This window comes from Lepisma saccharinum, chromosome 4, assembly GCF_977018435.1.
Source record: "Lepisma saccharinum chromosome 4, izLepSacc3.1, whole genome shotgun sequence".
NCBI classification, from domain to species: domain Eukaryota; kingdom Metazoa; phylum Arthropoda; class Insecta; order Zygentoma; family Lepismatidae; genus Lepisma; species Lepisma saccharinum.
The window spans coordinates 75,362,002-75,387,392 of NC_139232.1; the positions used below are offsets into that span (position 1 = coordinate 75,362,002).

General features: G+C 37.8%; 1 protein-coding gene across 1 annotated transcript in view; it reads right to left on the minus strand.

Moving 5' to 3' along the window:
• The window catches only part of kl-2 (dynein heavy chain 2, axonemal kl-2), a 373,042-nt gene that overhangs the window by 268,092 nt on the left and 79,559 nt on the right, over window positions 1-25,391 (minus strand). Inside the window, exons 14-17 of the mRNA XM_083120771.1 lie at window positions 22,021-22,178; window positions 18,505-18,647; window positions 5,648-5,793; window positions 4,412-4,505 (exon numbers count right to left, since the gene is read on the minus strand). Of these exons, the coding sequence (XP_082976897.1) occupies window positions 4,412-4,505; window positions 5,648-5,793; window positions 18,505-18,647; window positions 22,021-22,178 (541 nt within the window). The remainder of the gene's footprint in view (window positions 1-4,411; window positions 4,506-5,647; window positions 5,794-18,504; window positions 18,648-22,020; window positions 22,179-25,391) is intronic.

The window sequence follows — 25,391 nt, forward strand, 5'->3', positions numbered from 1 at the left end:
ACCCTGTGTGTATATATATAATATTAGCATTTCACCTCATGAATATATACAAAAGTTGCTCAGTATAATGTTGCATGTATCAGTGTACTAATTTGCAACGTCCCACCACGTAATCGCCACACTTCAATTAGGAGGACGGCAAAAGTCTACCCATAAGTGCTAACTTCCTTAATTCAGTCGGTGGACACAGACTCTAGATAACTCAGGGCTTGCTGGGTAAAATGTGAACTATATATATATATATGTTTATTATAAACTTATCATAAGAAAGTCTGTTAGCACACTAGTCTTTAACCCTTATCACTTACGTGCATTTACATTTACCCTACACGTGCATTCACCACTTCTGGACTCAAAGGGGGCAGGGACCATACAATTTATTCCTCACAGTGAGGCGCCAGGGGGAGTATAGGGACCTAATTTTATTTAGGGCACTGTTTGCGGCTGACGTCACAGGCTCCCCTGTAAGAGAAAGTAGTATGTGCGCGGTACCCCCAACCGTAACTGGCCGTAACCAGGCGGCACCTCCGACAACGGACGCTGGGTAAAGGATTAAAGGATGCCGCGACACCCCCCGGCGTTAGCTAGGAATCGGCAAGCACACCGGTGTCTCCTGTGCAAGGACGGCAGATTAGAAAGGAGATCCTCGTGCTCCCAGACAAGCCGGGCAGGTAGAACCTGGCACTTATCAGCCGAAGTGATTAGACCAGGTACTTAGTTGCTGCTAGGCTCTTCTTCTTCTTTCTTCCTCCTTCCTTCCTTCTGGGATGACTGCTAGGCTTCTGGCTGGATGGCCGGTTTTTCCCAGTATGTTTGCCAGTTGACATCCGGGAGCCAACTGAGCTCTGGTCTCGTTGCGCTGGGTTTTATACACATGGTGGCGCATGGGCGGTGAAAATTCTAACTAAAAGTACACGTTGCCAACTCATTTTGTTACATATTGCAAACTCCGTACTGGGAATTATCGTTATTTGACATTGAGAAAACACTAGTGGAAAAATCACTAGAGGCATGTGCTACCATAACTGAAACTGTGTGCATTCAGACAATACAATTAATAATGAGTCATGCAGGACTCTGCAATACTAAACAGTTTAAATGACAATAATTGATAACTTTTACAGAATACAGCGACCACGCAGGGTCTAGTAATAAGTGAAGCTAATAAACTTAGAGGTGGTTCCGTTAACGTTTACAGAATTAATTTAAACTAAAAGCGTACGTCTCGCAGGGACTTTCCGTTTAACTCTTTCATCCAAAATTAAAAAGAATATAGTGACCACACAAGGTCATTACAAATTATTGAATTTTCCTTCCAGGAGGGGGAATTCTGGGTGTGTACTGGTCATGATAACTACCGTTGTTAAGCATATAGAACAAGGTTGCTATGCCACTTAAGGAAAAAGGTGAGATTGAAATATCCTAGACCTATTTTTTTTCCTTGCTCTCATATTGAGTTAGTACTTTTTAAAGCATTTGTTGCATTAAAATCAGCACAAATTAAGTCAATAAAACCAGATCATCTTTTTTACTGTGCATTTATGAAGGGTTCACGCGAAAAACAAGTATATGGTGAAATTCTGAAATTTGCACAATATACGAGGTTCGACCAGAAAGTGTGCCTACCAGCAAATTTAAACAAGTTACTTGTGTGGGGTCATTTACAAAGGGACATTGAATTTATTTTTTTAATTGGCATAGGAAATTTTGAAATTTGGATTTATTTTAAAGTTTTTTTATATAATTGTTGGTGATTCTTTTGTTAGTAAATTCCTCTTCTGTAGCCCTCTAATCAGCACTTTCGGCGCTACGGGTGGGACACGCAAAAGGCCATTCCGAAAGTAAAATTTTTAAATTGCTGTGTTTTGGGAAGTTTGGAGCAAGTGCTGGGGCTTTCGTGACGTCATTGTGTAAGGGAACATCCTCACCTCTGATGTACCATCCCAAGGGGACTTCTGCCGATTGGTAGAGTCCTTGCCACGTCGAGTTGCTGCACTTTACTGGGCTAAAGGAGGTCCCACACTATATTAGGTAGGTATAACATAACTTTTGGCACACGAGTGTATAACATTAATACTTATCTAAAACCATAGGCTTATACAAATACTGCATAAGTAAATATAGATAATGAAAAATATAGTAATAAAATCAGTAGAAACATAATAGTAGTAATTTCGTAACTAATTTATGTAAGTGACAAACTACATAAAACTAAAAAAAAATTGCAAGTTACTGCTTTAAAATTGATTTTATTTGTTTGTGGTAAGAAATTATACTATATTGCACAGAGCCTAATAGATATTGCTTACACTTGACATGTCTAATGCCTCTGAAAATGGAGGAGCTCATCAGTTTATTGCAATATGTACTGCATTAAACTTTTGTTTCACATATATTCATTTAATATTTTTGTGTTATTATTGAGATGAAAACTGGGGGTGTGCAAGGTAGAGTTGATCTAAATACAATGTTTTGATTGAAATGATCACCGGTGGGAGCCCCCAAAATTTCAGTGTTGACCCAGCATCGTGAGGACACTTGGGAAGCTACTTGAAAAGAAGAAATAGCAGGCTCCAGTCACGAAAGCCAGAAAAAACAGCTGCAATGGGATCCGATGTGCTGACAACGCATCACCCAATGGAAAGCAGCTCTGGAAGGCCCTGGCCCTTCAGGGGTTGTTGCAATACAGACTTTAGTTTACTTAGATTGAAATGAAAATTGTGGATGCATCAGCACTTTGGCCATATGAGCCCTTCGCATTGTGTGGGACCAAGTCCTTTACCATAACTAAATCAACGCATCTAGCAGGACTAAAATCTCCTTTACCAAAAAAACTAAATATGCTGACCAAGGCAGTAATTTATTTTATTAAAAACATAAACTAAACGTAATGTAGGGATGGGCCGATATGAAATTTTGGCCGATACCGATAAAGTACCGATATAAAATTTTCCGATACCGATAACCGATATTCTACCGATCCGATATAAAATTAGAAATGATCCTTGAAGAACCTAAAATGTTAATTGATCTACTTAATAAATGTGTGTTTCGAGGTGACCGCAGTACAAAAGAAGTTGAATATTTAGACATTTACTTTTTTAGAAAGAAGGGCATGGAGATTATCCATAAAAATTACAACAAAATGGCAGAATTTTGCACTAAATTATAAGATATTTATCGATATATCGGATAGGTCAAATAATCGGTAATTTTACCGATAAACCGATACACCGATATGCCTATATCGGCCAATACCGATAGAGTACCGATTAATCGGTCCCATCCCTAACGTAATGTTTCAACCTTCTAGCAAGGTCTCCTTCAGACTCTGTATCAAGTACAAATGTAACAATATACAAAAACAGGGAATTATATATACACAAACATTACTCCCTCCAGACTATTAGAAAGTTGTTCTGGAACTTTCTAGGAGGTGGCTTTCCCTTGTCAACTGTACTTTCACCTAAAAGGCTAAACATATTTACTTCCATATAGAATGTGGTTGGACTGTTTGTCTTACGCTCTTTTTCCTTCATTTTTCTTCCTTCTCCTCTCCTCTTTCTCTCTTGTCCTTTCCACTCTTTCTAACACCTTCTTCCATTCTTTGTTTAACTTCAGTCCCCCAATCCAGTTCATTGTGTCTTCTTCACCTTTCTTCTCTATTTCCTTGGCCTCCTTCCAAGTTAAAAACTAAGCTGTGAAGGGGCACTTACCACAAATAAGGACAAAACAAAGGGTAATACATGGTATAACAGAAGATTATACTGGCTGTAGGTCCAGATTCCAGAGCCTTGATTGCTACCAAATTTCAGTTACAGGGGTATACTTTGTGGAAGTGAGGCTGACTTTTGGGTGCTTTCTAAAAAGGTTATCCCTTACATTCCCTGAATATAAGGGATGCACAAGCAACCCTACAAACCCCCTGGCACCGCATATATTCAGAATATCCCAGAGAGCAAGATGAAACAAAGAACAACTGCAAAACTCCCCACTCTCAACCAACGAGGCACAGTCTACAAAGGCAGAGCAGGATGACACAGTGCAGATCTCCCCATCCCCCAGCATCACCAAATTTAAATATCAAAACTCCTGCTAGCGAAGTGTAAGCAATGCAGGGCTGTAATGTCACCAAAATCTCAGAAGCCATAACCTATGATACTACACTTAATAGTTGTATGTATCCAAATATATCTGTTTTGCAGTTACATGGAGAGGTAATTCACAGGTTGCGAAATCGATCGCGAACGCAAACTGTGCAGAAAAATGAAACATGAACTTCTTGGAGAGAAATGTACTTAATAGATCAAAAGAGGCTTTTATCCTGTAACTATAAATAACTAACTATAACTTTTGTAAATTACAGAAGTAAACAGAAAGAACAAATGTTTAAAAAGAGCATAAGACTCACTTCATGAATTTCAGGCAGGAATCCCTCATACATGACACCTATCCCATGTGCTATTTCTACATATTTCTGTTTGATCTTTGCAACACATTTTTCCCTGAAAAGAAAAGAAAATCTATAATGTAGCAGCAATAGGCCAATACAAATAAATGATTGATTTTGATTGATTTGGTTGATTTGGTGTTTTAAGTCCACTTTATGCACAGTAAGGCTAATTGGAACTGGACCTACAGTTTAAATTGGGATCCGAACCACTGTGTGCTTCCATCAGGTATCGTACCTGGGACCCCTTGATTACATGGCAATGACGATACCATTGCGCCATAGGGGAGGCCCAACAAATAAATGAAAGTAAAATAATTTAATATGACAATATCTTTTTATTTTATTGTTATCTGAGCAGTCAATTTGTAATAAAAACTGTCATTGTAAGGTGGCTTCAGAAAATCCTTAAAAAATTACTTGACTTTTCCTGTTTTTCTACAAGAAAATGTGGATTCTTCCATGATGATCATAAAATTAGGCAGGCGTTAACAATTTTCCACTGGTTATTACTTTATTTTGTGAATAGATGTGTATCCTATTTGAATGGGACCTTCTAAAGGTTTTCTGTTTAATTTTTGGAGCTTTCCAAAATAGGTTGCAAAATACTGTACATCTCTATAAATAAAAATTACTAGGGGCACGCATGTTTCATTTTTGATGAAAACACGAAATGTGAAAAAACACGTTGTAATGTTAATTCTTCATTTTTTTTTAAAGGTGTACCTTTAATTTTGCTACCATATTTTGTCACAAAATGATGCAAAATGAACTGCAAAATGCAAAATAAATTCAAACACAGAATTTATGGTTTATTTACAGATGCGACATTGAGGTCTGAATTACTCTGAGAGTTATGCAAATTGCAGAAAATTGATTAATTCTGCTGTTAATATTTGAGAAACAAAAATGGACTCCTGTATACAGGAATAAACATAATATTCTAATAACTACATAATTAGAAGTGAAATGTTAATTTTGTGTAATTAGTTTTTAAATCCAATTTAGTTTTTTATTCAGCATTTTAACACTGAAATGCCATTTTATATACTGCTCTTGATAACGAAATTTGACCAGCTTTTGTACCAAAATCTTGGTCATTTATTCACCATAAATATGTGGCTCTAAAAATTAAATTTGTTCAATTACATTTTCAATAAATTGGAAGGTTTCAATTAGTAAGATGCAAAAACTTACCTTTTCTGAGCAAGGTATCTTTCTAGTTCATCATGTTGAAATGTGTATTCTTTTCTGATAGCTATAAGCAAATAATGAGAGACCTCAACACCCATTTTTAGGATTTTGTCCTTTGCCAACTTGTAATCAGACACAAATTCATGTAACTGGAAGTAAAAAAAAACACTAAAATAAACTTCCTACTCTCAAAAGATCAGTACTAGAAATTACTAGAATTACTTTTTAAGACCAAACAAGTTTTTCTTATAGTTATAAATGCATATAATAAAAATTTGGAAAATAAAATTAGAGATAAAACAGCTACATATGTGTGTAACACATGATATAAAGCTTAGATCACAATGTAAAAATTTGGAGTGGGGATATTGCTTTATTATGATCTTACATTCTTATGATTGATGTGCAGATAAAATTTAGAGTAGTAAGAATTAAATATTACAAGGTGGAGGCAAATTTAACATTTTATACTTGTAAAAAATTAAAAACATGATTGCCAAAAAAATAAATTTTAAAAATATAAAATGTACAGTTCAACCCCGGTTTTACATTTTTCAGGAATCTAAATAAAAAACTTAAAATTCAGGAAAGCATGAGGGAGGGGTGAAACTCAGAGCAGATAAGAAACAATTACACAATTGACTTTTTGGAACATATAATGTATTTAAAAATTAACAATGGGAAAGAAGTAATATTATGAATTCATAGGGAAAAAGAAATACCTGGGTGTGATCTGCATTTACTCTGTTAACTGACAATTAATTGCTAGTTTTTAGAAGTTTCAGTTAAGGGGATCATTACTTATTGTTAGATGTCAAGGCATGATTATTTTTATACGCTGCAATCAAAGTATCCTAGTTTCGGTTCACAGGGAGACATGTACAATGGTTTGATTCTCAACACTGTATATCTTGTCCCTATTAGCCCATGAACAAAAAGTGAATCTAAAACAAGCTTTATTTAACATTAATATTTTTCAACATCAAAACAGGGGGAATGTTATTTACTCTTACATTAACCGATGATTTATTGCTGTAATTTGGAGTCTTGTGGAGAGGAAACATTTCTTCCACCAATAGTTTCCCTGTAAATAAGAAAATTTCTTTTTCATCAGTTCATAGGCATCCAATCCATTCCTATATTGAACATTGAGATATTTATTTTTAGCACGTAAGTGGTTGTGACGAGGATCAGTAATTATATTTAACATTTCCTTCCTGCATTATTATGAGCATTCAAGATGCTTATTCTTATGTTAGCAGGAAGATAAACGTTCCATTTCGTTTTGTCAGAAAACAGCAAAAAGGTCAAAAAACGTGCTTGACATTTAACTCCTCGTTTTGTGTCTGGTGCTCATATTTTGAAATCTTCAAAGCAAAATGTTTTGTGGGACTACAGATTCAAAAGAATACAATTTTCTCCTTTTTGTAGAATGATTTTTGTAGGAGAGGTGGTGATTTTTTTTCTTTTTTAATGCTTGTTGCACGATATATTCATAGTTTATATTTAGTTTTTAACAACATATCCAGGACGGAGTGCTTAATTTTAGACATGGAAGAAAAGGAGGATGTACAATCGCCTTTTACCCTCATGTTAACTTCTTCAGACATCTCAGGGAAGAGGGCGCAGCAACCAACCTCACCCTTAATCTGCTCTTGATGCACTGGAGCAACAAAATTCAAGCTGAAACACTCAGTGCTTTTTAGCAATTACAAGACCAGTGATTGTAACTGATGGGCAAGATGAAGCACGAAAGCCCCCTCCCCCCCACTCCTTACTAGTTTACCAATATGCCCCTATGCAAACAAAAAAACTAGATAAATGTTTGCTCTTTTAGCCCAAATATGCATTTCTGTGTGGTATTTAGATGTGCACTAGAAAATATTCTACATTTCTGTCTCCCCACTCATTTCTTCACCCCAGTCCATAGTACAACACACACTGATTGTTACATCTTCAAGAGTGTTATAATTAAAACTGCATATTGTTCAATAAACACTAAATTTTTAAAATAATAATTTCATACATTCTACAACATGTACACCATTGAATCACTCCATTCCAACAACAATTTCAATTTGAGTCTTTCTGGGTGCTTGGTCTCTCTATTCGATCGTCTTACACATGCCTCCATGTTTTTCATGGATGGTCCTGCCTCTGGTTCAACAGTACCACCACCATTTGGCTCTGGATTTGCATACATCCAGAATTCAATTGGATCTCGCCCCTGAAACTTCTGTTGTGGTATCTCCCTTTCCAAGTTACTTTGATTCCTGCTTCTAATCTGATGTGAATGCACTCTCCTGGTACTACCATCCAGTAACCTCACTATGAGCATTCTGTCTCCTATCTTCTTCACTGTTGTAGCTGTTACAAATTTAGGATTCAAAGTTGGAAAAATTTTCACCCAAACTTTGTCTCCTAGTTTCGGCATCTCTTTGACTTGACTCCAATCTGCATTTACCTTTCTATCCTTTAATTGCTGCTGAGGCAAATTGAAGATATATCTTGGTGTGTAACCTAGAATTATTTTTTTGATGGCGATATCCCAATTGCCGAACATGGAGAAAATCTCAAGAAGTACAAGGTATCATTTATAATTTCCTCCTAATCTATTCTTCTATTTCAATTTATTATTCCGGCATGTTACTTTTTCAACATGCATTTCACTGTTTGTACCCAACATTCAGCCAATCCATTACTCTCTGGATTCCAGGGTGGAGAATGCATCAATCTGATGCCATTCTTTTTACAAAACTGAGCCAATTCGTTGCTCTGAAACGGTGGACCATTATCTGTAGTAATAACTGCTGGCCATCCGAAATTTATGCAACATTTATTTAAACAATTAATGGTCTATGTCACCATGGTAGATCTAATTTGCCATATTTCTATCCACCTCGAAGAACTATCAACGAACAATAAAAATTTCTTCCCGGTGAAATGAAAAAATGCAAATGTACACGTGCAAATGGAATGTCAGTAGGCTGCCATGTACATGCACTGTACTTATTTTGGTTTGCATTTCTTTGGAAACTGCAGCATTCCTTACAGTTATTAGATATTGCCTCAATATCAGTCTCTATCAAAGACCACTAATACATTTGTCTTGCCAAATACTTCATCTTGGATTTACCAACATATTCAGCATGTAATATTCATAAAACTTTTTGTCTGCACTCTGTAGGGACTACAATTCTCTTTCTCCAAACTAAACATTCTTTCATAATTGGGAAAAGAGACACGCCGTAGTATATAAATATGGAGAAACTAGTACTAACTTTATCCGCGAAACTGTTTCTTCTTCTTCGTTCTATTAATTTCAGTGGCCATTGCCACCATCCTCGTTGGAAGCTCTACTAGTTTCTCCGTATTTAAACATTCTTGGTGACACTTAATTCCATTCTCCTTCTTTTAATAATGCGACAAAGCAGTCTTCTGATACTCCTTTGGCAAGGTATCTGGAAACCCATTACTGTACGCGTGGGTTCGGATCCCATCATCGTCGCCAATTCGTATAATTAAAACTGCATGTTGTTCAATAAACACTAAATTGATAAAATAATCATTTCATGCACTCTACAACATGTACACCATTGCATCACTCCATTGCAACAACAATCTCACAGAATATAAGCCGTTAAGTTAAATCTGGCCTTGGTTGAATATTTAGCAATCCTTATACTCTTACTCTTAACAAAGATTAGCCCCTCCCCTCATAATTGTGACAGGAATGTAGCATGTTGCATTTTTCTAAGAGTAAATAACATATCCCAACTGCCCATAGAAAAAATACACGTGCTTGTGCACTTTCAGTTTTTCTGATGATCAAATAATTAAAAATAATTTACAATGAAATACACACTAATCCCTATTATACGAGGGTCACTATTTATATTTTGAGCCTAACAAAGAAAAAACAGGAATTTGGCATTGAAAACTGCTTTATTGTTTTTCGAAGTATTCTCCTTTATGGTCAATACACTTTTGCATTCGTTCGAACCATTTGTCAAAGCAGTTTTCCAATCTTCTTGAGACACCTCCATAATATGGTTTTTGAACGCATCAACGGCGTCTTTCGCCCACGAAAATCGTTGTCCACGCAATTTATTCTTGACATTCAGGAACAAGAAGAAGTCATTGGGTGCCAAATCAGCACTGTACGGCAGATGACCCATCAATTCGATTTTTTGACTGTTCATAAAGTTGGTTGTTAGACAAGATGTGTGACAGCTGGCATTGTCTTGATGAAGAATGATCCAACGGCGTTTGTTTGTTTTCCGTATTTGACCGAAGACCTCTGGCATACAAATTGTTGTGTACCATTCAGAGTTGACCGTTCTACGTTCCTCTAAAGGCACAGTTGCCACATGACCAGTTTTCCCGAAAAAAACAGGCGACCATTTGTTTCGATGTGCTTCGAGCGCGAACAACTTTTGTTGGATTGGGTTCATCTTGAAACACCCATACAGTCGACTGCTGTTTACGTTCTGGCTCATATGCATATATCCATGATTCGTCACCTGTTACAATCTTATATACATCTTTTGAAGAACCACGATTGTATTTATTGAGCATTTGTTTGCACCAATTGACGCGAGCGTCTTTTTGAGTTTTTGTCAAATTGTGTGGGATCCAACGAGAACATACCTTTCTCACAGCTAAATGATCATGTAATATTTTATATATGCTGGTGGAACTAATGCCTATGGTTGCCTCAATCTCACAGTATGTCACATGACGATCTTGCAGTATTAGATTTTGCACAGCATCAATGTTTTCTTGAACAACAACTGATTTTGGACGACCTTCGCGAATCCACTTTGAAAATCGTAAAACATCATCGCACGAAAATGTTCACGAGTTAATTCCATTTTATTGTTGTCGCGCAATCTCCAAGGCAACATAAACAACACAAATGAAGCTATTGACAAAACATTTGAAGTACGTTATGGTCAATAATGCCAGACGATTCCGTGCAAACGTCAAATCGCGCCTAACTTCAATCAGTGTTGCCAAGGCTCAAAATATAAATAGTGACCCTCGTACAAAGGCTGTCGCAGAGAAGGTGAGACAGATTTTTTCCTGGCTTGGCAACACTGCCTATGGTTTCGGCACTAGTCACGTCGTGTAGGATGACTCATTCTGTTTCCGTAGCAAGTTGTCACATGTTGCGAAACTACATTAGTGAGCAGCTGTGTTGATTTATGTGGAACGTGTTTCATTTACCTCTCCAGGTTTTTGTGTATAACATTGCTTTTCACGATGAGTATTCAAGATGAACAGCGACATGCCATAAAATTTTGTTGGCATTTATGGAAAAGTAGAGCGGAAACTTATGCAATGTTTCAACAGACATATGCCGATCAAGACAGACTGAGTAGTCATCGAGACTCTGCGCCAGCACGTAGCAAAAAAAAAAAGGCCGCATTTGAAGAACTCCTTCATATTGCACCACGATAATGCACGCCTGCATATCGCGCGGACTTTTCAGGATTGCGCGACGAAGAGAAAAATAGAAATTTTCCCGCATCGAGCATACAGCATGGACCTTGCACCCTGCGACTTATGGCTATTTCCACTTTTAAAGGATGCTTTACATGGTCGTCATTTCATGACGAACAAACATGTGATCACCGCAGCGCAAGTTTTCTTCAGTTCGCTACCTGACGACAAATTTTCAAAGATATTAACAAAGTGGCAGGAGCGTATGGACGCTTGCTTAGCTGTCAATGGTGACTATTTTGAAAAAGATGTACGTCTACTCGATATGGCTGATTCTGAATAAAAATTTTGTGGTTTGTAATTTTTTGTTTCATTTTAATGATTCTTGGAGGGGTCCATATACATGGTTGTTTTTTAACTGCTACACAGTCACGACTTTTTGACCTATTGCGCTCATTTTGGTCTCAATCGGCAGCTAATGAACCAAATTTTCACCCTAGTACATTTGCTAGCCAATGGAGGTTGCTGTTTTCCTATACAGGAATTAGTCTCACCTTCTCTGCGACAGCCTTTGTATTTCCTGAGGAATATATACAATTTCCATCAAAAGTAAAAGTATATCTAGTTAGTTCTTATCCAATAGCTGATAACCAAGTCTGGCAAAACTATTCATAATCACTTACTTTTCCCATGATCAACAACACTGCGGACAAGAAAGGATACCCCTTCACAAAAAAGTTTCACTTCTCTCCTATCAACCAGGAAGGATTCTATCAGAGTGTGGATAGAGAAGTGAATAGTGATAGTGTCAATTTTTCATATCCATTTTTGTGGAGGAGGAACAGATAAAAGATGATTCAGTCACATTCTTAGATTGTGTTCAGAACCTAGGGAAATGAGCATTTAGCACAGTTTGACAACAGTGCCCATGTTCTCCGATCCTAAGGCAAATAGCTCCACTAATTTTATACTTCACGGGAGATGTAAGAGGGTCTTTGTTTTCTTCCTAGTAGGCAAGAGAGGTGTGATGAATGCAACTTGTGCACCCCCTCCCTCATTCATTCAGCTATGCCTCTTGCATAAATAGTCTACCTGCCAGAAGTTCAATGTCACTTGGAGAATGAATCTGCTGCAGAAGCAAGGAAAAAATAAGAAAAAAAAAGATAGGACAAAGGTTGGGAGAAGGTGCACAGTCAAACAGAAAGACCTTCTTGCAAATTTTATGACATCAGCAACTGGAAAAGTGTATAAAGCTGGAAACAGGAGTTACTGCAAGCATACGATTGAGTTAAATGTAATATTATTCAACATGGCCTTTTGGCTGGACCTGAATGTATTAAGCAAGAAAACATAAAATGTGGGAACGTAAAATCGGGGATAAAAAAAAAGGTAAGGTAAAGTGTTCCCCTGTGCATAGCACCACGCCATGAAGGCGTATAGGGAGTGTGGGGGTAACACCCCATACTTTCTTGATCCGGTCGTGAGTGGGGGTGATGTGATCAGCACCAGGCCCCTGACTCCCAGGGTTTCCCCCAGGTACCCATGTTATTCGACGCTGGGTGTGCGCCGGGGCCGGTTCCACCGTTAGAAACGTTCCCGGATTTGAACCGGCCGGGGATCGAACCCGGGACCTTGAGCATGGTAGTCAGACGCGTTACCGACTGAGCCACCGCAGCCACTAAATCGGGGATCCACTGTAATCATTGTTGTACTGAACATGAAAAAGTGGAATTGCAGATGTGGAAAGTCATTGTTTGATTGATTGATTGATGTTTAAAATATGGACATTTCAAGCACACAGGCTATTTTTTCACATCACAACAAACAAATATTATAGTTATGACAACCTATTGAACAAGTTAAAAGTTGAATACCTTTCAGCTAGAAGAAACAGTAATGATATAAAATTCGTTAAGAAAATGTTAGAAGGTTGCTACTCTGTCCCTATGCTTTTATCGAGAATATCTATACGAGCTACGCCGTATCGAGTACGCACTAAAGGGTCGTTATTGACAACATCTACAGATTATAAATATAATGAGTTTCTAAACTCCATAGTCAGTAGTTATAATGATTTCCAACGAGCCTAAAGATCAATTGTATTTTAATCATTCATCAGGCCTATTTTATTGATTTATCATGTATACTTTAATGTATATATCACTCATATTTTATTGTACCTCTTATTGTATTTAGTATTTCTTTTGTACAAGACAATAAAGGGGGGACCCCCGAAAGTTACCAAACCTCCACCCGTATGCATTCGAGGGCATACGCTTTGTCCCAGTGCCTCTGTGAATAAACTGAGACGTCTTTTGCTCGAATTATGGTTCCCCTGTTATTGTTTTGCTCTACCACTTTATTAAATTTCCCATTACAATATTTGAAAGTATACAAGAAAATAACATTACTACATACATGAAATGATTACATAAAATAGTGTATGGACACAGTATTACAGTACACAATTATTTCTTCGTGAGATGGAGATTCTGTATGAAAGTGTTTGCAGTTTATTGTAGTTTGGTATGGCTGTAAGTACCGGATTCTGTGGTACCAGAATCTAAGAAATTGAGGATTTGTATGGCTCGAGTGCTCTATTTAATATAGTTGGTTTTTAAAGGTATGATTAGGCTCCTGGACCAGCCACCGAGAGAGGGTGAGTTGATGGTTGAAGACCATTTTTAGTTTGTATTGTTTCGTCGTTTGCTCCACCCCAGAGGCTAGGTGTTCCGCCCTCGGTGTCCCGTCCCGTTTCCTTTAGGAGGAAGTGGACAAGGTATAGAGCACTCGAGTTCCATCACTATAGTGGAGTATTGCAATTTGTAGTGAGAAAGAAAAAAAAAACAGAAGTTGTAGATATAATAAAAGAGAAGATCGTCGCCATGTTGTGTACGTGTAGGCCGAAATGTGTGCACTTCAGCTAATTCATGGCGACGTGTATGATTACAATCAGATAACTAGTAAATGTAAAGTAAAATAACTTTTAATAAAATATTAATGAAAATAACAATGATAATACGAAAATAAGATACTATATTATTATGAGTATTAATAATGAATACAAGGGTTTATGAAGCTCCGGATTTCCGGTGCTATGTTCTTACTGGCGTACCAGTACGTGTATCTACAGAGGGGTTTTATTTGATAATTTTATGAATTTGGGTTGTGTTGTTTTGAGGCTGTCTCCCTCAGAAGGTAGTCCTTGTGTATTTCTCCTTGCATTCACATGAGACGAAATCTTCTTCTTTCGGCTGCTTCACTTCTGCCTGTAGATGTCACGAAGAATTTCCTTCTGGGGGCATTTACTGGTGCGTCCTCCTTATCGCTCTTCTTCCCGGGAACTACTGTGGGTGATCTCTACGCGTCGAGAGAGCATTTTGGGACCTCGTCACCCTTCTATCTTGAGGCTGGCTGGGAGTAATGAGAGGTGTAGTAGGTGGAGCCTGCAGCTATGAGTTGAACCGTTTCATTTCCTCCAAGGAAACTGCGTTTGTCAAGCATTTCAATTTGTCTATTTGTTGCTGACAGAGAAGGATTTTGATATTTGTCGTTGGTAGTTCCTTCCTCAGATTCTTGATGTAGTCTCCAGCTGCCGGGCAGAAGAAGACCTTATGTTCTGGAGTATCCTCTGTCTCTCCGCATGTGGCGCATACTGTTGTTTGCCTGCTACCAATTCGGTGCAAGTGAACTCCATAAGGACCATGGCCTGTCAGCAGGTGAATAAGTCCTCTTATGGGGAGATCACCAGTAGGAATTTTGGCTCTTATGTTCGGGATGAATTCATATGTTCTTCTCCCGTTTTTCGCTCTTTCCCATTCTCGTTGCCAGTCCGTGGTTATTTTGTCGTGAATTTCTTGGAGTGTCGGGTGGAAGGTCCCTATAGTTCTTATTATGTCTCTTTCATTGCCCTTCTTGAAATGGTATTTAGTGGCTCTCCATCTCGCTTCCAGATCCATTGGCAGGTGTCCTGTGACAGCCAGAAGCGCCTCAGTCGATGTTGTACCAAAGGCACCTGTCGTTCTTAAAAGTATCCTTCGTTCTGAGCCTCTTAGTGTCCTTAAATTTTTTTTGTTGTTTAGGCCATCTACCCACGTTGAAGCCGCATATGTTACTATTTGTGCATATATGGATTTAATGTAAGATTGTATAATGCTAGGATGTAGATTAAAATTCTGGGAGGCCAACCTTGTCAGTTTATTCATGGCTAGCTCCCCTTTACTTGTAATAGATTGTATATGAGCTCCAAATTTTAGCCCCTCTTCCAATGTTACTCCCAGATATTCTACTGCATTTGCTCGCTGTATAGATTTTCCTGATATTCTGATTGTTGGATTTCTACTTCTGCTGAGGCGACCTTTGACGATGAGATACTTTGTTTTAGCAGCCGATATCTCAAGCTTAGCATTACGGCACCACCCGTTTAGTTCACTTAGAGCGTTATTTGCTTTTCTCTCCAACTGAGCTCTCATGTTTCCCGAACAAATGAAGGCAACATCGTCTGCATAGGCTATGACTCTATCGACATTATTGTTCCTTCCTAATAGTCTCAAACAGGGCTCGAGGTTTATATTCCACATATGTGGTCCCAACACTGATCCTTGTGGGCATCCTTTTGTTGACATTTTGGACACAGTTTCGCCATTTAAATTTAATTTAACTTTCCTGTCTTTGAAATAGCTCTCCAGGATTTGGATTATGGTCACGGGACAATTCATTTTGTATAGTGTGGAGAAAAGGTGCGACCACCATAAGTTGTCGAACGCTCCACTGATGTTGGCAAAAATAATTATGATATATTTTCCATCTATTTCCCTTGTTGCTTTTGTTAGTGCATTTACGGCATCCTCGGTGGAGCGACCCTTCGTGAAGCCGTACTGATTTTTAGTGTTACCAATCATTTTGAGGAAGTCCTGAAGTCTTCTATTTATAAGCTTTTCCAGTAGTTTACCAATACTATTTAACAGACAGATAGGTCTATAGGTTTTTAATGCCAGCTCATCTTGTTTTCCCTCCTTTTTAATTACTATCAATCTCCCTTCCTTCCATGGGGTAGGGAATTGTTTCTCAATTAGGCACAAGTTGAAGAGTGACGTAATGAATTGAAGCGTCTTAGGGAGAGACATTTTTAATATCTCAGCCGGAATGCCATCAGGCCCTGGAGCTTTGCCATTTCTTACTGTAGCCAGTTCGCTCAACACATCTTCAGGTGTAAAAGGAAGAATTGGGTTATTATTTGGGTACCTTCCCATCTCGCTTCTAATTATGGCATTAACCTCGTTGTCCGTGTCTTCATCATCATCTGGCAATAGTCCATACAGCAATGCTATGGCAGTTTCTTTTAAGTCCATGGTTATGGACCCATCAGGTTTCCTGAGAGTAGTAATTCCTGAATCCTGTTTAATTTTATTTGTTGCAATCCTGTACGGTATTCCCCATTTGTCCTTATTGAGATTTTTATTTACAAATTTTTGCCAATTTTTCTTCCTAAAATCCTTGAGCTCCTCTGCGTACCTAGCCTTGGCCCTGCGGTAGTCATCGAGTAGGATCGCTCTAGTGTTTGGAATATTTGATTTTTGATATGCCTTCCTACATCTTCGCATGTTTGCTCTTAATTTTGTGAGTTTTTCTGTCCATGGTCTCTTTTGTATTGCCATACCTCTCATTGGGGTGAATGTTTGTATTGCAGTTTGGAGTTCTTTAGTAAGTATCTCTGCCCATTCATCCAGACTATGCTCAGGTCCAGGATAATCCGGCAACACAATACTATCGAAGAGGGTTTCCATGTTTGTTTTCTTCCAGTTGTACGAAAGATTTTGCCCTGTTGGAGCATTTGGGATGTTTGGAATAACATCCAGTCTTATATTAAAATGTATGGCATTATGATCACTGGTAGTGATCATGTCCAGTACCTGCCATCCCTCTATTAATGGACACATACTTCTATTTGATAGTGTCAGGTCGATGTTGCTGGATGCTCCAGCTCTACCTCTAAAAGTTGGTGGATTCTCTGGTTGATTTTCTATATTTAGGTTAGTTTCAGCAATGAGATCCATCATCTTCTCTCCATTGGCATCGATTACCCTACCAAACCATAGGGGAGAGGAAGAGTTGCTATCTAGTGTGATCAAAATTTTCCTGTTAGGGTAGGCTTCATAGGCTCTTCTTATACAGGCGATGTACTTGTCAATATTGTGACTGTATTGACAGTAACAGTTAATTATTATAAAGTTTATTGTTTCATAGCAAATTTCCACACAATTGATATGGGAGTCTGATAATTGAGCAATTTTTAAGATTTTAATTTTCTTGTTCAGTGAGATTATTGCTGCTTTTGCGTTTAAAGATGGGTTGTATATTGCTGTGGCACTAAGTGGTGCATGAATTATTTTACCATTTCGAGTGTAGGGTTCTTGCAACATTAATAAATCCACATTGTTTCTTCTGGTATAGATGAAAATTTCCTCTGTGGCCAGCTCAGCCCCATTTAAGTTCACCTGTAGGCAGCCTATTTTATTTTCCTTCAATGCCTTAATATCGAAGTCCACGATGGCCATGGTTTACTGGTGTCCTGAACAACTCTTCCATATTCCCTGGCAAAGTCCTTGTATACCTCATCAAGGTCCAATTTTAGATCTCTATGCTGTAGTGCCTGTTCTAGTAAATCCTGCAGTTCATCTGGATCCACGGATATATTGCTATTTCTTTTGTACAGTCACATCTTTGTCATTCAATCTTGTATTATAAATGTATGACTTTTTTATATTTACATGTATACATGCTGCTGTACTAAGGCCAGCCAGCTGTTTTTCAGCAGGATAATACTAGCATAAATATTTTTTTTTAAAAAATAATAAATCATACAATATGAGGATAAGCCCCTCAACAAATCTGAGGACATGCTCCTAACAAGAAAATAAAATAGATCTGTTAAAAAAAACTTTCTAACTTAATTTTTAAAGCTATTCATGAATTATTTACTTAACAAAGAACTAAAATTATACCATCTCTAAGGAATAAAATGACCTTACCTATTAAAAGCTGAGGCTGCAAATGGGCACTCAGTTCATGAAAGCACTAAGACAGGACAACACAACTCCACAGATGATTATCCTGGCTGTGAATCCAGGTGCCAGAGCCTCGTTGGGATGCTAGAAGCAGTTACCGGGGTGTACTGTGAGGAAGTGAGGTTGGCTTTTGGGTGCCTTACCAGAAGGTCACTCCTTACACCCCAAAAGTCACTGTATTTAGTATCTTTGACACATATTCTCCATCTGAAAGTCAAACCCAGTAAACTGGGAGCACAATGTATGAATCAACCAAGAAATTGGACTACAAATGTTACATAACAAGAATTACTGTTATCTATAAGAGGACAGCATTATACCAATATAAACAATAAAACAAATACTTACGTCCTTAATTTCTTCAAGAATATCTGTTACAAATGCAATTGACATATCCATAGAAAAGGTATAAGCCTTGAAACCAGGTGCAATTAGTTTATCCAACCGTTTAATTCTTTCTTTGAATAATGCTCTTTCTGGGCAAGACACAGCTGGAAATAAAATTTCAGTAAGCGAACATGTTGCTCTTAACATCTAATTGTAAATAATGGAAGATATATATTTTTAAAATATTATTACTGCCCCCAACATAAATTTTCAACTAGCGGTAAGCCAATACCACTTTGGATATACTGATAATTACTAATTTATATTAATACTGATACCTATGCTTGAACATTGTAACTATTCGAAGTTGTTCAGAATATTGATAAATATTAATTCATACATAAAAATTACTTTGCAATTATACCACATCAATTTACTACTTTTGCTTCAAAATATTCAAAGAATTACATCGGACAAGACCTGTCAAGTGGATTTCCATTGGGAGATATGTGGCCAATGCATATTTCATTTTTGATGAAAACATGAAATGTGAGATAACATGCTGTAATGTTCATTATTCATGTTTTTTGGAAGGTGTGAAGTACATTTTACTGCCATGCTTTGTCACAAAATGATGCGAAATGGACTGCAAAATGTGAAATAAACTCTTAAACATGAAATTTAGAGTTTATTTACCGACACAACACATTCTGAAGTCTGAATTAGCCTGAGAGTTATGCAAATCATGAAAATTTGATTAATTCTGCTGTAAATATTTGAGAAGCAAACATAGGCGTGCCCAGACCTTAAAGAGTTCAGTCAGAGAAAGAAAAACCTCATTCTATCTGTTTTATTTTATTGATGAGTATGAAAGGGACGTATACAGTGTGTGTGTGTCGGGATCCAACATAATTCCAAATAGTGTAATTTTAGGTGAAATGATATCATACTCCTAATGTATAAATTGAACTCATATTTACTTGTCAAGTAAAAGAAAGCCAAATCTAAACAAAAAGTTCACGGCTCTTCTTGAACTAAAACTTTCATTACCTGTACACACATACAAGGGCCTGCAAATTAGAGCCACATATATTAGACAAATACTTGCAAATATTGGATCGCGGAAACACCGTTCGTCCAACAGAATGAACTCCTACAGTTCTACACTAATGTGAAAAGACTGAATCAGACGAGAGGCTAGATTTCCTGCTCGGAAAAGCGACTTGAGGAAGAACGTCGTTTTCCTTACAATGGCCAAAATTAAAGATTTAAGAAGAGATAGAAAAGTATGGGCTTGAAATTGGCTCGGAAGAAGAAGTGGTAATGGATGAGTATGAAGTGTGGTTCAGTGGTTAGCACAGAACACTATGGTGCCAGTGGTCCCGGGCATGCATCCCAGCCTGTGCATGGGTATTCTTTGTGAGTATCTCTTCATCATATCATCACCCATCCTCATCGTCATATTTAGCCAAAAAGTGGCGATAAATAAAATAAAAAAATTAATTGATGTGCTTTTTAGTGAACTCGGGTATGTATTCATACATGAGATTCGCAGGATTAGTTTATTATTTTTCAAAAAATATTTTGTTCAACTAAATATGTGAAACATTTTATACAGTAGTAATAATAAAAATTTTGATTATCAGATAAGCACATTTGTCATATGCAAATTATAATGGATAAATTCCTAAATATTAATGAACACGAATGCACCACATTTTTTTAAAAAAATCTAGCAGCAAACAAAAAATTTGTACAACTAATACTAAAAAAAATGACTTGTACACAAGACAAAAACAGATTTCCTGGATTTTCCTTGCCAAACTCTCAGATTATCTTCACAAACAAACATTCACTCTCATTGGTTAGCATCGAGCAGAGAAGTAAATTGCAATTAGAACACAGCATAGTCTCCAAAACCAGTCTGCACAAACCTGGATGGCAAAATTTTGATGTTGTTCGCACCTTAGAACACTCTTTCACATGAAAACTTGTCACAGGAAAAGGAGAAAACATCTTCAGCACTTTACAAGAATTTGTATATGTTGCAGTTGAGTATCAGAATCATTCAACCAAATTCCATTCCGGAGAAAGTCCAGACCACCACCCGGCACTGTGATGGACTTATTCTATATTAGAAGAATTACAACTTCTGTCACTCCCCCCCCCCTTTTATTTCCCCTGTTTGTACTTCAAAGACTACATATAAATATGATTCCTTACAGCAGCTTAAAAACAGATACACACCATTTATTAATTTGCAGGTGTGAGCAATTTTTCTAAGTGTGCTCCCCGTGCACACGTCTATGGGAGCAAAATGGACTCCTTTACACAGGAATAAACTTAATACTCTAATAACTACATAAATGTGCTATTAGAAGAGACATGTTTATTTTCTGTAATGAGAGTAGTTTTTATATCAAATTTAGGGTTTTATTCACCATTTTAATGCCAAAATATCATTTTATATACAACTTTTGAACCTGTAATGTGCTTAGTCTTTGTACCGATATCCTGGTCTTTTATTCACTTTAAATATGTGGCCCTGCAATGAATGGCATCCCAAAACTGCTGTTTTCTGGATTTTGAGACTGGAGTCCACTACTTGATTTCATGTAGCTCTCCAATTAACATCAACTTCAATTTTTTTAGCTCTCACGAGGAATCGAGCCCAGGACTGCTCGCAACCATTCAGTTATGCAAGAGCTCCTTCAAAATTAATAGAAAAGCAGTTTTTGGGCAATGAACCAGAAGTGGTGATCATGCTTCACCCTTTAATAAATAAAAATATGTATTCATGATAGAGGGAATAAAAACGTGGTTGATAATTAGGCGACGTAAGTGAGTACTAAAAAGATTTTCACGTGAAGCATAGAGTTTCCCAAGTGGATGGTGGCAGAGACCACCGAAATTAATCGAACATTTACAAGTAAGTTTTGCAGAAATATTTTTACTACTCACTTACGTCTTCTAAAAATATGTAATATGGGGGAAAACATAATTTCACTGATCAAAACAGATATCCAATCTCTGTAATATTATTACTTCAATTACACTTTGAACTGATATAGGTACTGAAACTCTTATCCATCTCACATAGTTTTGCTCAAAAGTACACATATTAATTTGAGGCAATCAGAATGTTCACAAAACTGGCTAAAATGCACCAAAATTTATCTTTATAGCTCTTGTAGTTACTGAGATACTGTTAGCCCGCAAGGACAAGGCCAGCTTAAAAGAGTACTTTTATCACCTTTGCCGATTAGCACCATTAAAAAACTTTTGTCAAGAAACTTTTGACTCACCTTGTACATATAAAACAATGATCGGGTGTAAAGTGTCCAAGTTATTCATTAAGACCTGTAATTTCATGTGTGTAACCTTATGTGCTTGGCTTTGAACCACCCAAAAAACCACTGTAATTTGAAACTTTGAAAAATGAATGAATATCATCAAAAAAATTCAAAATGAATTTCTATTAAAAAAAATAGACCAACAAAGTTCTGAGTGCACTAAGTTGAAAATTACAAAACATACCTCTTATAATCAGATTGTGGTAGGTAGCAACCTCTCTAACATGTTCCATCAATAATCGCAAATTTTCATATCTCTGGTACATCAATTCTATTGGAACTGGTACCTCACGTCCCACCATTAGCCAATACTCAACCTCAACAAATGTTTCAAATATAAGACTGAAAAGCAATAAGTTTAGAATAAATTGCAGTTGTTTGAAGTACAAGTCTATTGAAGATAATTGCTCAAGAATCTTCACACATTTTATGAAACAAAAATATATCATTAAAACTTAGCATGCATCTTGAACAAACATTACTAAGAATAAATAAAACAAGTGACTAATATCTACATACATTTATTAAGAGAAGCAAACCTAAACAAACATGCAGGATCCTTTACACCCAGGTAAACTTTATTATGAAACATTAGAGGGAAAAGCAGGAACTTATAAAAATATATTAGGGTGGATCAAATCAAAACAAAACAGGGGCCACAGAATGAAATCAACAAGGTTTATTTCAAACGTAATCTGTCCCACTGTTTCACCAAGCGGTGAATACTCTGCTAGTAGAAGTCCTTTGGCTGAGATTGGAACCAGTTGCGAATATTGTCCATGACTTCATTGTTCGAGAGGACCCTTGAATGTCTTTTTTAACGGACCAAAGATATGGAAGTCGCATGGTGATAGATCAGGGTGTATATGGTGGGTGTTCCAACACTGTCCACCCAAACGTCGCCAACATGTTCTTTGTAACATCTGACATATGTGGCTACACGTTGTGTGACGTATTTCCTTGCAGAAGCTAAAATTTACGATAAATCTCTCTTTTCTCGTACCACAAAAATTACAACTCAATTCCGCCTCGTCTCAGCTTGGTATGCACTGTGTCACATTCAGTTGTTTACATGTAATTATGGATTTGCATGATAGATGGCTCTGGTTGTCGCATGCACTTTTCCGCTTCGGCAACAGCAAGAAACCACTGCTCGTCGTACACCAGAGAGAGAAACACATCGCTTCGTATACCAGTGAGAGAAACACACATACAGTGTCGGTACTGAGCAATAGACATGCCTTGTGTCTGAACAGAGAGAATCACATATACCTTCATTGAATTCACGAGAATCACCCATACCTCTTGTTTTGCAGTGCGTGTAGTTCTCGGTGTCTAAAATTGGTACATGCTTGTGTTTCCACTAGGACAAAAACTACGTTCTTGCACATATGTAGTAAAAGCTAGTGGAAGTTATGTGCAGCCATTTTAAGAACATGCGGAATGATTACGTGAGTGTGCGTCGGTCCTAGAAACTATTCTTGGGCTTCCATGTGTATTAATTGATGAATCGAAATAATCGGCGAGGATAAAATGTAGTAAGGTTGCGGTCGCATTGTGTAAGATACTGCTAGTAGACACGTAAATGATTGAAAGAAGTATGGAGCTATTTTGACCGATGACGAAGAAGTGGTCGAAGCTGGATTTGACTGCCCCCCATTATCTTGGAAGTTTGATTAGTACCATTAGGATCGTCACCATGAATTTGAGAATGCTGGCAAGCAGAATAGGACATTGCAAGTTTGTTTTTTTCCCAGTGACAATTGTCGTATTTCTTATCAGCCATTTTTACGTTACCATTGTTCGTATGTAATGGAACTGTCAGCGATAATCCATACCTTACAAAACTTACATGTACATATTAGGGATGGCCAGATCCGGCCAAATCCGGATCCAAATCCGGATCAGGTTGGTTCCGGATCCAAAGGATCTGGATTAAAAATTTTTCGGATCCGGATCCGCGGATCCGGAATTTTCAGATCCGGATCCGGTACTTTTGGATCCTGATCCGGAATTTTTGGATCCGGATCCATTTTGCCATCCCACATGCGCTTCTTTGGAAAGTAAGAATCTGCTTATACCATATTGTTAGCTGCTAATACACACATATATATAATATATATATATATATACACATATATATATGACCGACCCTGTGGCCGAGTGGTTAGCACATCGCGCTGCGACGCCAAGGGTCCCGGGTTCGAATCCCGGTCGGGCTTGGTTGTTTGTGAATGTCCATTCATCAATTTCATCATTTCATCACTCATCCCCATCTTCGCAAATTAGCCAATAGGCACAAAACGTGAAGTAAAATAAACTAACTCAATCAATCAACATATATATATGGTGTGTGTGCGCGCGTGCGCGATTTGTAATTAATTAATATACTTACAAGGGAGGTCTAAGTCTCCCCCTCAGATTTCCATGAAACTTGGCAGGTGTATAGAGCCCCACCCCCCCTCCTCAAATGTCAAGATGAGGAGAAATTGAAGTGGGGATCTGACCCCGAAACCACGTAATATGGCATAGGAAGAAACAGGGGACATAGGGCCTCTCTATACACCTGTCAAATTTCATGGGAATCGGAGGGGGACACAGGGGTCAGATAATCCCCAAGTCAATTTGTCCTCATCTTGACATTTGAGGCGGGTTTTGCCCCCTAAAACAGTTTCTTAGCCGAAACAAAAAACACGTATTTCTTCCTTTGGGCCCCTCTATACACCTGCGAAGTTTCATGAAAATCGTAGGGGGACACAGTGGTTAGATCCTTACTTCAATTTGTCCTCATCTTGACATTTCAGGGAAAGTTGCCCCCTAGAACAGATTTTTTGCCGAAACAAAAAAAACAAACATGTAGTTCTTCATTTGGGCCCATTTATACACACACCTGGCAAGTTTCATGGAAATCGGAGGGGGGACACAGGGGTCAGATCCCCACTTCAATTTGTCATCATCTTGACAATTGAGTGGGTTTTGCCCTGTAAGACCGTTTTTTAGCTGAAACAAGAAAAACACTTATTTCTTCCTTTGGGCCCCACTATACACCTGCCAAGTTTCATGGAAATCGGAGGGGGACACATAGGTCAAATGCCCACTTCAATTTGTCCTCATATTGACATTTGAGGGGGGGTTGCCCCCTAAAACAGTTCTTTTAGCCGAAACAAAAAAAACACTTATTTCTTCATTTGGGCCCGTTTATACACACACCTGCCAAGTTTCATGGAAATCTGAGAGGGACACAGGGGTCAGATCCTCATTTCAATTTGTCCTCATCTTGACATTTGAGGGGGTTTTAAGCCTAAAACAGTTTTTTTAGCTGAAACCAAAAAAACACGTATTTCTTCCTTTGGGCCCGTTTAAACACACACCTGCCAAGTATCATGGAAATCGGAGGGGGACACAGGGGTCAGATCCCCACTCCAATTTGTCCTCATCTTGACATTTGAGGGGATTTTGCCCCCTAAAACAGTTTTTAGCTGAAACAAAAAAACACATATTTCTTCCTTTGGGCCCCTCTATACACCTGCCAAGTTTCATGGAAATCGGAGGGAC